General features: G+C 40.4%; 1 protein-coding gene across 8 annotated transcripts in view; it reads right to left on the reverse strand.

Moving 5' to 3' along the window:
- Positions 1–13,243, reverse strand: part of LOC128703100 (UDP-glycosyltransferase UGT5-like) — a 104,065-nt gene that overhangs the window by 40,606 nt on the left and 50,216 nt on the right. For all 8 annotated transcript variants that reach the window (XM_070103494.1, XM_070103499.1, XM_070103495.1 and 5 more), the window contains 2 exons: positions 6,758–6,991; positions 5,694–5,858 (listed from right to left, as the gene is read on the reverse strand). In XM_070103494.1, the coding sequence (XP_069959595.1) occupies positions 5,694–5,858; positions 6,758–6,991 (399 nt within the window). The remainder of the gene's footprint in view (positions 1–5,693; positions 5,859–6,757; positions 6,992–13,243) is intronic.

The following is a 13,243-nucleotide window of genomic DNA, read 5'->3' on the forward strand; positions in this document are numbered from 1 at the left end:
AGTATGAATTAGATAATGCATTAACTAAAGGTCGATCAACTGCTCCTGAAGAGGATGGTATAACCTATGATATTCTCAGAACTCTTAGGCACGTGCCTGATAACCCTTTGTTGGCACTGTATAATCTCAGTTACATTGAGGGCGTTCTTCCTACTTCCTGGACCAATAGTCTCATTGTGCCTATCCCTAAGCCCCAACAGCCTGATACATTTAGGCCGATCTCCTTAACTAGTTGTCTTTGTAAAACTTTTGAAAGAATGATACTTAACAGACTGTACTACAGAATCAGACACCAACTTTCCCCCTACCTCTATGGGTTCATGAAAGGTAAAAGTGTTCAGAACTGTATTTCCACCTTTCTCACTGCACACACCTCTACTAGTTTTACCACTTTTCTTGATCTAAAATCTGCATTTGATATTGCGAACAGAACCGTTATACTACATGAACTAGCCAAAATGAATATTGGTGGTAGCTTACTCTGCTGGATAATAGGATACCTGTCAAATAGAGTATCCTCTGTCCTTTACCAAGGCTTCAGAAGTGATTCTAAAGAAATGTCTTTAGGTACACTGCAGGGAGGACAGGGAGGAGTTCTTAGTCCCATGCTATTTAATATTCTGATTAATGCTCTCCTAAATGCTCTACCTGCCTCACCTAAACATATAGCTATAAGCTATGCTGATGATATCATGATCCATACAACAGGGCATAAGAAGATGAATACCATTCTTAATGAAGTTCAAGCAATTTGTAATCGACTAGGCCTCATAATATCTTCCTCTAAAACAAAGATATTAACAAGCAAACGACATCCCCCACCCATCTATTTGCAGGGTGAAATCATTAGTTACTTTAAAACTTACAGATATCTTGGTGTAGATGTACCCTTTAACAAATCCACTATACCACAACTAAACAAGAAATGCAAAGCTAGGCTAAATGCTCTCAAAGCTGTTGCTGGTTACAACCCCAACTAGGGTGCTAATGTGAGAATCGTGAGAATGATGTACATAGCCTATGTTAGGTCCTTAATTGATTATGCTGCTCCCATGTTGACATTAGCTAGAGAAAGTTCTCTCCGACCCTTGGAGTTAATGCAAAATGAAGCTCTCAGGATTATTCTTGGCTGTCCCAGATCTACAAAAGTTCTTAACATGAGGAAGGAGCTTGGTATTTCTAGTATCAGTGATAGGATTATTGAGATTAACACTGTACTCGGTATTAGAATGTTGAGAAACGAACCAGACACTGTCACAATGAATCTTACCAAGTGTCTAGAGGTAAATACACACAGATCTAAATGGATTGTGAAAACGTGCAATTACATCAAGTGTTATAACCTGCATGAACTGTATCACTGTAGGCAACAAGAGCATTTCACCCCTCCGTGGAAGAAATGTTCATTTAATATCACATACCTGCAAGTCCCTCCCAAGAAGCTCATTGCTAGTAATCCCTTCCTTAAATCTCTTGTTAGAGCAACTGCTCAAGAAGAAATTTCTCACCTAGCTGGTAGTAATAAGCTATCACAAGTTATATACACTGATGGATCTAAACAGGAGTCTTCTGGCAGGGCTGCATCTGCTCTTGTTGCCACCTCCCTTGTTAAAAACGATAATGAATTTGTTGAGTTAGGCATAAAAATTAACAACTGGGCGTCTACACTGCAAACTGAATTGTTTGCAATCCTAATGGCGCTAAAGCTAACCTATGACACTGAGCTTGACTCTACCATCATTATTGATTCTGTGTCATCATTGAAGGCTCTTGACTCATATAATGACTCCAACAACATGCTCATTGGAGAAGCCAGGTATAGATACTCAAAAATTAGGGACAAAGGAATTAATGTACAATTGCTATGGAACCCATCACACATTGGATTACTCCTTCATGATAAAGTTGATATGTTAGCCAAGAAGAGTACCCAGAAGGAGAATGTAAAACATAACTTTGGTATAACTGTGTCTAGCATTAGGAATAATATTAGGAGAGAAGTAAATAATGAAAATGATTGTTATAGGAATGCAGTTAGAAGCCTGAGTAGATCTATAACCCACTATGATAACATGAACGTAGATAAGCATGTTTATGGAGCAACGTGCAATGTGAACACTGACTGATGTTGTAGTGGCCAGGCTTAGGCTTGGTTACAAGTACTGACTGATGTTGTAGTGGCCAGGCTTAGGCTTGGTTACGAGTACTGACTGATGTTGTAGTGGCCAGGCTTAGGCTTGGTTACAAGTACTTCTGGCAGTTTGGGAGAAACACAGATGATGATAAAACTAAATGTAAATTATGTGATCAGGTATATGGTCACTGTCTTGAACACTATGTGCTTAATTGTCCACTTATTGAGGAATACAGAGACAGACAGTATAATAACCTATGTGACATGTCAAGATATCTCATTAATGAAAATAAGATACCAGATATAATAAGCAAATTTCCTAAATTTGCTTGTAACAGATAAGTGAACTATAGATATGTAGATATAAATCCATATGTATTCCTGTTAACCCTTTGGGGCCTAGTTCCTAGGCCTTTTGTGTATCCATATGCTCTCGCGCTACCATCCACAGGATGGATATGGGGTGCACAATAAACTAGCCACTTAGGTGGCAAAATCTAAAAAAAAAAAAATCTTACAAAGTGGAAGTAATGCAAGGAGGGACGAGTATATGGAGAAAAGAGAGAGGTTAAGAGAGTGGTGAATAATGTAAAAAGAGAGCAAATGAGAGAGTGGGTGAGATGTTATCAACAAATTTTGTTGAAAATAAGAAAAAGTTTTGGAGTGAGATTAACAAGTTAAGGAAGCCTAGAGAACAAATGGATTTGTCAGTTAAAAATAGGAGAGGAGAGTTATTAAATGGAGAGTTAGAGGTATTGGGAAGATGGAGGGAATATTTTGAGGAATTGTTAAATGTTGATGAAGATAGGGAAGCTGAGATTTCGTGTATAGGGCAAGGAGGAATAACATCTTGTAGGAGTGAGGAAGAGCCAGTTGTGAGTGTGGGGGAAGTTCGTGAGGCAGTAGGTAAAATGAAAGGAGGTAAGGCAGCCGGGATTGATGGGATAAAGATAGAAATGTTAAAAGCAGGTGGGGATATAGTTTTGGAGTGGTTGGTGCAATTATTTAATAAATGTATGGAAGAGGGTAAGGTACCTAGGGATTGGCAGAGAGCATGCATAGTTCCTTTGTATAAAGGCAAAGAGGATAAAAGAGAGTGCAAAAATTATAGGGGGATAAGTCTGTTGAGTGTACCTGGTAAAGTGTATGGTAGAGTTAAAATTGAAAGAATTAAGAGTAAGACGGAGAATAGGACAGCAGATGAACAAGGAGGCTTTAGGAAAGGTAGGGGGTGTGTGGACCAGGTGTTTACAGTGAAACATATAAGTGAACAGTATTTAGATAAGGCTAAAGAGGTCTTTGTGGCATTTATGGATTTGGAAAAGGCGTATGACAGGGTGGATAGGGGGGCAATGTGGCAGATGTTGCAAGTGTATGGTGTAGGAGGTAGGTTACTGAAAGCAGTGAAGAGTTTTTACGAGGATAGTGAGGCTCAAGTTAGAGTATGTAGGAAAGAGGGAAATTTTTTCCCAGTAAAAGTAGGCCTTAGACAAGGATGTGTGATGTCACCGTGGTTGTTTAATATATTTATAGATGGGGTTGTAAGAGAAGTAAATGCGAGGGTCTTGGCAAGAGGCGTGGAGTTAAAAGATAAAGAATCACACACAAAGTGGGAGTTGTCACAGCTGCTCTTTGCTGATGACACTGTGCTCTTGGGAGATTCTGAAGAGAAGCTGCAGAGATTGGTGGATGAATTTGGTAGGGTGTGCAAAAGAAGAAAATTAAAGGTGAATACTGGAAAGAGTAAGGTTATGAGGATAACAAAAAGATTAGGTGATGAAAGATTGAATATCAGATTGGAGGGAGAGAGTATGGAGGAGGTGAACGTATTCAGATATTTGGGAGTGGACGTGTCAGCGGATGGGTCTATGAAAGATGAGGTGAATCATAGAATTGATGAGGGAAAAAGAGTGAGTGGTGCACTTAGGAGTCTGTGGAGACAAAGAACTTTGTCCTTGGAGGCAAAGAGGGGAATGTATGAGAGTATAGTTTTACCAACGCTCTTATGTGGGTGTGAAGCATGGGTGATGAATGTTGCAGCGAGGAGAAGGCTGGAGGCAGTGGAGATGTCATGTCTGAGGGCAATGTGTGGTGTGAATATAATGCAGAGAATTCGTAGTTTGGAAGTTAGGAGGAGGTGCGGGATTACCAAAACTGTTGTCCAGAGGGCTGAGGAAGGGTTGTTGAGGTGGTTCGGACATGTAGAGAGAATGGAGCGAAACAGAATGACTTCAAGAGTGTATCAGTCTGATAGTGGAAGGAAGGCGGGGTAGGGGTCGGCCTAGGAAGGGTTGGAGGGAGGGGGTATAGGAGGTTTTGTGTGCGAGGGGCTTGGACTTCCAGCAGGCATGTGTGAGCGTGTTTGATAGGAGTGAATGGAGACAAATGGTTTTTAATACTTGACGTGCTGTTGGAGTGTGAGCAAAGTAACATTTATGAAGGGATTCAGGGAAACCGGCAGGCCGGACTTGAGTCCTGGAGATGGGAAGTACAGTGCCTGCACTCTGAAGGAGGGGTGTTAATGTTGCAGTTTAAAAACTGTAGTGTAAAGCACCCTTCTGACAAGACAGTGATGGAGTGAATGATGGTGAAAGTTTTTTCTTTTTCGGGCCACCCTGCCTTGGTGGGAATCGGCCAGTGTGTTATTAAAATAAATAATAAAAAAATATATGTATATATATATATATATATATATATATATATATATATATATATATATATATATATATATATATATATATATATATATATATATATATATATATATAGATGTATATATATATATATATATATATATATATATATATATATATATATATATATATATATATATATATATATATATATATATATATATATATATATATATATATATACATATATACATATACATATGTAAATGGTTGTAAATGATTGCTGAGCTTAATTAAGTAATACTGAACAGATATTATGTGAATGTTGTCATTAGATGTGAGCTGATTAATGTTAATTTTTTAATGGCGTGATTGGTAAGCCACCCCTTGATCAGATTAGATGACCTTGATCAGATGATCGAGAGCTCCAGCTGCGGGTCATATGATTAAGATTCGTTTCAGGAAACACTTGTCCTGTTTCCTGACAAACCTCACCTAACCTAAGCCTGCCAACGGTCGTTTTCGGCAATGTATGACGTCTAGGTTCATGTGTAAAGTAAAAGGACACAAGTGCAACTAATGTGACATTTTATTGTGGCAACGTTTCGCTCTCCAGGAGCTTTATCAAGCCGATACGGGTATCTGCTTGACAAAGCTCCTGGAGAGCGAAACGTTGCCACAATAAAATGTCACATTAGTTGCACTTGTGTCCTTTTACTTTACATATTGTCGGTAATTCTACCAACATTATTACAGTCTCGGTTCATCCTGGACCATTGTCAGGCCCAGCCACAATAATGCAGCCTATCAACCTCAAGTGTCGGGAACAAGGTAAAGAGAAAATGATAATTGAACTAAATAAGGTAATCAGGATAGCTGTAATTAGGTAGTCAGGACAACTATCTTAGGTAGTCATGACAACTCACCTGAGGCAGAGGGTTACCAGGGCGACAGTGCATGGCGCCCACCTCCACCTGTGAGGGCAGGAGAGGCAGTGGTATACCGATGCTAAAGTGTGTGTTCATCAGTGCTAGACTCATGTTCCTCTCTAACTCCAACAACGGTGGCAGCTCCGGGAACTGTGCTGAGATCTGACGAATACCACCAGTAATTTATTTAATATAATTAATGAGTAAGGCTATATTTTTCCTAAAAAAAATTGAATTTGAGATACTTTAAAACTATAACTTAGCGTTAGCGTTAAATAAATAAGATACACAAAACATATATATATATATATATATATATATATATATATATATATATATATATATATATATATATATATATATATATATATATATATATATATATATATATATATATATATACATATATATATATATATATATATATATATATATATATATATATATATATATATATATATATATATATATATATATATATATATATATATATATATATATATATATATATATATATATATATATATATATATATATATATATATATATATATATATATATATATATATATATATATATATATATATATATATATAATTACTCTGCAGTAATTCTTAGTCATTAATATTAATATATTTATTTATCTTATATGTATAATATTTATATTAATGATAAATTAGACACTTGTGCAACACTTGTTTATCTTGATTGTGGAAACATTTCGCTACCCAGTTACTTCCTCAGTCCAGTAAAGATATGAATGATTGAAGATCGGGAGAAATTTGACATAATCAGTCCCTCAGCCTGGAGCTGTTGTGCTCCGTCCATCAATCTCGATGAGATCACATCGACTCAAGACTTAATGACTGATTACCTCAAACTCCTCCTAATCCTCAATCACTCTTCTCTATATTGGACTGAGGAAGCCAATAGCTGACGAAACATTTCAACAATAAAGTTACCCATTTGTTTAATTCATCACTCTCTAGGTTCTCTGATAACCATTTATCAACACTAGATTGATATTGTGTTGCCGATACGTGTGCGTGTATCCAACATACCTCCTTTTGTATCTGAGGCACAACAGTCCAGTTTCTCCAGTAAAGAGCAAATAATATTTGATAAAGAGCGTTATAAAATCTGTGCCAGAGGGAGAAAGGTCGTGGAAAATCAGACATATGATTATTGACATAGACTGGATTGAAGACATTGCCCAGGACGGCACTCTGACGGTAGTCAATGCCTGGTGTGGTGACCATGATGAAGGGAGCCTCGTGAAGGAACGGGTACACTACCTGAAGAAACAGTAAATACAAGTGTTACACTTTTGTGAAACTGTTGGTATAGTTTTACTGATATTAATGAAACACTGCCATCGGTGGGTCAAGATTAACATATGGGTGGTCAAGATCAACGTAGTGGTGGGTCAAGATTAACATATTAGTGGTCAAGATCAACGTATTGGTGGTCAAGAACAACATATTGGAGGATCAAAATTAACATACTGGTTGGTCTAGATTAACGTATATTCTTATCCCAGTGTGAGGGAAAAGTTCAATAGATAGGAGTACAGAGGGAATATATAGTAACAATAGTTTCATTGCCGGCTACTTGTTAAGGTAGGGTAAGTCAAGCTCCCGCTATCCCTTCCCCTCCTTCCTTCCCCCCCCCCCCCCGAAAGGCTATGTGTGGGGCTCCGGTCCAAACAGTAATCACTAGACTCACAGCTCCCAGCACTACTGTAAGTACATGCCTGCCTTGTATTCTAGTGGATTTATTGGTTGAAAGCTTCACTTTTGACCAATAATAAACTTAGTCCTTTCAGTCTTGCTCTAGGTTGACTGTTGTAATAATCACCACATCTTTTAGGTATTGTACTTATCATGGAGAGTGATTTCTTAAGCAGTGGGTAACCTGTCTATCTTTCCAGCTTGGATGACAGAGAGGGTCACCTGTCAATCAACGAGCAGAACTGATGGAGATGGACTAACATCCTGAGACTTTCCCTTTTTGGATTTAATTACCTGTGCACCTGTATGAAATTGCAGGACGTAACCCCTCATCATTGTAGTGGTAAAGAACCTGCTTTCCTGTCATCGGGATATAATACTCAAGGCTATACTGCGAAGAACGAACTGGTGGGTTGTAACCAACACCTGCGACCCCCCCCCCCATCATCAGCAACGGCTACGATTTCAACAACACAGTGTCACCAACACCAGACACCCAAGTTTTAAATTAGCGTTGAATTCAATTATCATTTATATTTTCCATTTTTCATTTTCTTTAAAAGGATTAATATTTCATATTTAAGTGTTTTATATTTTCTATATAATAAAGTGTTTATGTTTGTCTGTTATTATTTCTTTTTCTATTCATTAATTTTCCTGAGGAGGAGCCAGCCTGGGTAATACTGTCTGAAGTTGTTACAGGGCTGAGTAAGCCTTCACACCCAGCCAGTCTACCAGGAGAACTGTGCAGATACAGCAGGAGGAATGTTTGTTGTATGGCAGACTGAAACTATATCAGCAATGGAATCAGGAAACCCAACCAGTGCGACTGGGAGGTATAGGGGTGCGCAAAGCAACGCATGTTGCCTTCCTGCTTTTTCTGTCTTCGTGTTTGGCTTCCAGTGCATTAGTCAAGAAGATTGTTCCCGAACGCTTGAGAGACGTGGTAGGAGCTCAAAACCCCAGGTTTACTGAAGCAGCGATTCGGTGGGACACCCTTACAGATTCTTCCAGTAGACCAGCTCCTCCCAAAGAACACAAACAGTCACACTGGGACAAATCGATCATGGAAAAAATCGCCAACACAATGCTCTCCAACGCCTCAGGAAAGGACAAAGCTCGTCTCCTGGCAGTGAAGGGACCACACTCAGGAGATTTCCTGTTAGCTGCTCCCAATTCCATGGGCACTCGACTAGACCCACAGGCCATTCGGATTGGTGTTGCTCTTCGCCTAGCCGCCCCCATCCTCACCGAACATAGGTGTATTTGCGGCAGTGCGACAGCTGATCAATTCGGACTTCATGGTCTCGTGTGTCACACAGCAGAAGGGAAGTATGCCAGGCACGAGGAGGTCAATGACATCATAAAGAGAAGCCTCGCCACAGCCCGTTGCCCAGCTCAACAGGAACCCCAAGTGCAGAGGTCTGACGGAAGTCAAAAGCGTCCTGATAGAGCCACTATGCTTCCTTGGAAGGATGGAAAACAGATAGCCTGGGACTACACCTGTGCTGCCACATTGGCAGACACCTACTTGCCATACTCCGTAGTGGAAGGGGGTGGAGCTGCCAGCCACATGGAGTCCCAGAAGATCCGCAAATATGAAGACCTCCCCCCTTGCTATAACTTCATCCCAATACGGTCGGAGACCCTTGGAGCATGGGGCTCTAAAGTTCCTCAAAGAGCTGGGTGAAAAGCTCATCATAAAAACCAAGGACCACAGGGCCACCAGCTTCCTCTTTCAAAGACTCAGTGTTGCGGTCCAGAGAGGAAATGCCTGCAGCATTCTGGGCATGCAGCCCACCGCCGGGGAGCTGGACGAAGTATTCGAGATGTAGCTCTGAGTTACCTATGTTGTTTTACTTTCTATTGTATCTTTGTGAAAGTTTTGTCAATGTATTTTGTCTTTTAATAAAATATAAATTAATTAAATGTAGGGGGTGGTAGGAGAAAATTCTCAAACAGCTTCAGGGAGAACCTTGAGTTTTCCCTGAAGCAAGTTTATTCTTTTATCTTAGGATGAGGGTCTCCAGGAGAGTTCTAGAGGTGGTACCTCCCTTTATATATATAATATATATAATATATATATATATATATATATATATATATATATATATATATATATATATATATATATATATATATATATATATATATATATATATATATATATATATTATATAGGGAGGTACCACCTCTAGAACTGCTATAGGGACCCTCATCCTCAGAGAAAAGAATAAACTTGCTTCAGGGAAAACTCAAGGTTCTCCCTGAAGCTGTTTGAGAATTTTCTCCTACCACCCCCTATATTTTATGTATATTTTATTTAAAGACAAAATACATCACGAATACTTCGTTCAGCTCCCCGGCGGTGGGCCGCGTGCCCAGAATGCTGCAGGCATTTCCTCTCTGGATTGCAACACTGAGTCTCTGAAAGAGGTAGCTGGTCGCCCTGTGGTCCTTGGTTTCTATGATGAGCTTTTCACCCAGCTCTATTAGGAACGTTAGAGCACACTTGCCCCATGCTCCAAGGGTCTCCGACCCTATTGGGATGAAGTTATAGCAAAGGGGAAGGTCTTCATATTTGCGGATCTTCTGGGTCTCCCTGTGGCTGGCAGCTCCACCCCCTTCCACTACGGGGTATGGCAAGTAGGTGTCTGCCAATGTGGCGGCACATGTGTAGTCCCAGGCAATCTGCTTTCCATCCTTCCAAGGTAGCATAGTAGCTCCATCAGGACGCTTTTGACTTCCGTCAGACCTCTGCACTTGGGGTTCCCGTTGAGCTGGGCGACAGGCTGTGGCGAGGCTTCTCTTTATGATGTCATTGACCTCCTCATGCCTGGCATACTTCCCTTCTGCTGTGTGACACACGAGACCATGAAGTCCGAATTGATCAGCTGTCGCCCTGCCGCAAATACACCTATGTTCGGTGAGGATAGGGGCGGCTAGGCGAAGAGCAACACCTATCCGAATGGCCTGTGGGTCTAATCGAGTGCCCAAGGAGGAATTGGGAACAGCTAACAGGAAATCTCCTGAGTGTGGTGCCTTCACTGCCAGGAGACGAGCTTTGTCCTTTCCTGAGGCACTGGAGAGCATTGTGTTGGCGATTTTTTCCATGATCGGTTTGTCCCAGTGGGACTGTTTGTGTTCTTTGGGAAGAGCTGATCTACTGGAGGAATCTGTAAGGGTGTCCCACCGAATCGCTGCTTCAGTAAACCTGGGGTCTTGAGCTCCTACCACGTCTCTCAAGCGTTCTGGAACAATCTTCTTGACTAATGCACTGGAAGCCAAACACGAAGACAGAAAAGCAGGTAAAGCAACATGCGTTGCTTTGCGCACCCCTATACCTCCCAGTCGCACTGGGAGGGTTGCCTGATCCCATTGCTGATCCTCTAGTGACAGGTTCAGTGCCTTCTTAAGGGTTGACCTCAGGTGTGCGTCATATTCGTCGAATGCTGGGTTGTTAAAAGAGGGTGCACACCTCAGGAAGTAAGTGAGTATATATATATATATATATATATATATATATATATATATATATATATATATATATATATATATATATATATATATATATATATATATATATATATATATAAATATATATATACATATATATGTCGTGCCGAATAGGCAGAACTTGCGATCTTGGCTTAAATAGCAACGCTCATCTTGCAATATAAGACAAGCGAAAATTTGTGTATGCAATAATTTCGCCAAAATTATTCTGAACCTAACGAAAAAAAATATATTTCACTGTGTTTGTTTAGTATTAAATTATTGTAAACAAATCTAAAATATATTTAGTTGGGTTAGGCTATAATAAATGGTTCTTGTTATAATAAGGTTAGGTAAGTTTTCTAAGATTCTTTTGGAGCAAAATTAAAAATTTTCACATTAAAATTAATGAAAAAAATATATCTTTAAATGTTTCAAAGAAAATTTCAGAAAGAACTTAATTTTAAATGAGTTCTTGCTAATTGACCAGTTTTACATATTTGGCACGACATATATATATATATATATATATATATATATATATATATATATATATATATATATATATATATATATATATATATATATATATATATATATATATATATATATATACATATATATATAGGAAGGTACCACCTCCAGAACTGTCCTAGGGACCCTCATCCTCAGAGAAAAGAATAAACTTGCTTCAGGGAAAACTCAAGGTTCTCCCTGAAGCTGTTTGAGAATTTTCTCCTACAACCTCCTATGTTTTATTTAAAGGAAAAATACATTGGCCAAACATTCACAAAAATACAACAGAAAGTAAAACATAAGTAACTCAGAGCTACATCTCGAATACTTCGTCCAGCTCCCCTGCGGTGGGCCGCGTGCCCAGAATGCTGCAGGCATTTCCTCTCTGGATAGCAACACTGAGTCTCTGAAAGAGGAAGCTGGTCGCCCTGTGGTCCTTGGTTTCTATGATGAGCTTTTCACCCAGCTCTTTAAGGAACTTTAGAGAACACTTGCCCCATGCTCCAAGGGTATTCGACTCTATTGGAATGAAGTTATAACAAGGAGGAAGGTCTTCATATTTTCGGATCTTCTGGGTCTCCCTGTGGCTGGCAGCTCCACCCCATTCCACTACGGAGTATGGCAAGTAGGTGTCTGCCAATGTGGCGGCACAGGTGTAGTCCCAGGCAATCTGCTTTCCATCCTTTCAGGGTAGCATAGTGACTCCATCAGGACGCTTTTGACTACCATTGGACCTCTGTACTTGGGGTTCCCGTTGAGCTGGGCAACGGGCTGTGGTGAGGCTTCTCTTTATGATGTCATTGACCTCCTCATGTCTGGAATACTTCCCTTCTTTTGTGTCACACACGAGACCATGAAGTCCGAATTGATCAGCTGTCGCCCTGCCGCAAATACACCTATGTTCGGTGAAGATGGGTGCAGCTAGGCGAAGAGCAACACAAATCCGAATGGCCTGTGGGTCGAGATGGGTGCCCAGGGAGGAATTGGGAACAGCTAACAGGAAATCTGAGTGTGGTGCCTTCACTGCCAGGAGACGAGCTTTGTCCTTTCCTGAAGCATTGGAGAGCATTGTGTTGGCGATTTTTTCCATGATCGGTTTGTCCCAGTGGGACTTTTTGTGCTCTTTGGGAGGAGCTGGTCTATGGGAGGAGTCTGTAAGGGTGTCCCACCGAATCGCTGCTTCAGTAAACCTGGGGTCTTGAGCTCCTACCACGTCTCTCAAGCGTTCGGGAACTATCTTCTTGACTAAGGGACTGGAAGCCAAACACGAAGACAGAAAAGCAGGTAAAGCAACATGCGTTGCTTTGCGCACCCCTATACCTCCCAGTCGCACTGGGGGGTTGCCTGATCCCATTGCTGATCCTCTAGTGACAGGTTCAGTGCCTTCTTAAAAGTTGATCTGAAGGTGTGCGTCATATTCATCGAGTGTTGGGTTTTCAAAAGAGGGTGCACACCTCAGGAAGTAAGTGAGTCTTGGTATAGTAAGACACCTTGTGAGGAGATAGAGAGCATCATGGGCATCAAGATCGCTTATTCTCTCCTCCATTCTCATCAGGTCATTCAATTTGTCCCTGAGGACAGTGTCGATGGCCTGGTGACGCAGCGGTGCTCCCAAGAGAGATTGAGAATAAGTCCCAAGTCTTCTTTCTTTGTTTTCACCAGTTGTAGGTCCCCCACCAGGGACTCTTCAGTACCTGCCAGAGTGCCGTCATCCAGGTACCAGATATTGAACTCACTGCGTAGGCTGAAAGTTAGTTCTCTTACTGCCAAGCAGAAGAGAAGTGGAGCGAGTGGATCACCCTGCTG

This window comes from Cherax quadricarinatus, chromosome 85 (assembly GCF_038502225.1).
Source record: "Cherax quadricarinatus isolate ZL_2023a chromosome 85, ASM3850222v1, whole genome shotgun sequence".
Classification (NCBI taxonomy): domain Eukaryota; kingdom Metazoa; phylum Arthropoda; class Malacostraca; order Decapoda; family Parastacidae; genus Cherax; species Cherax quadricarinatus.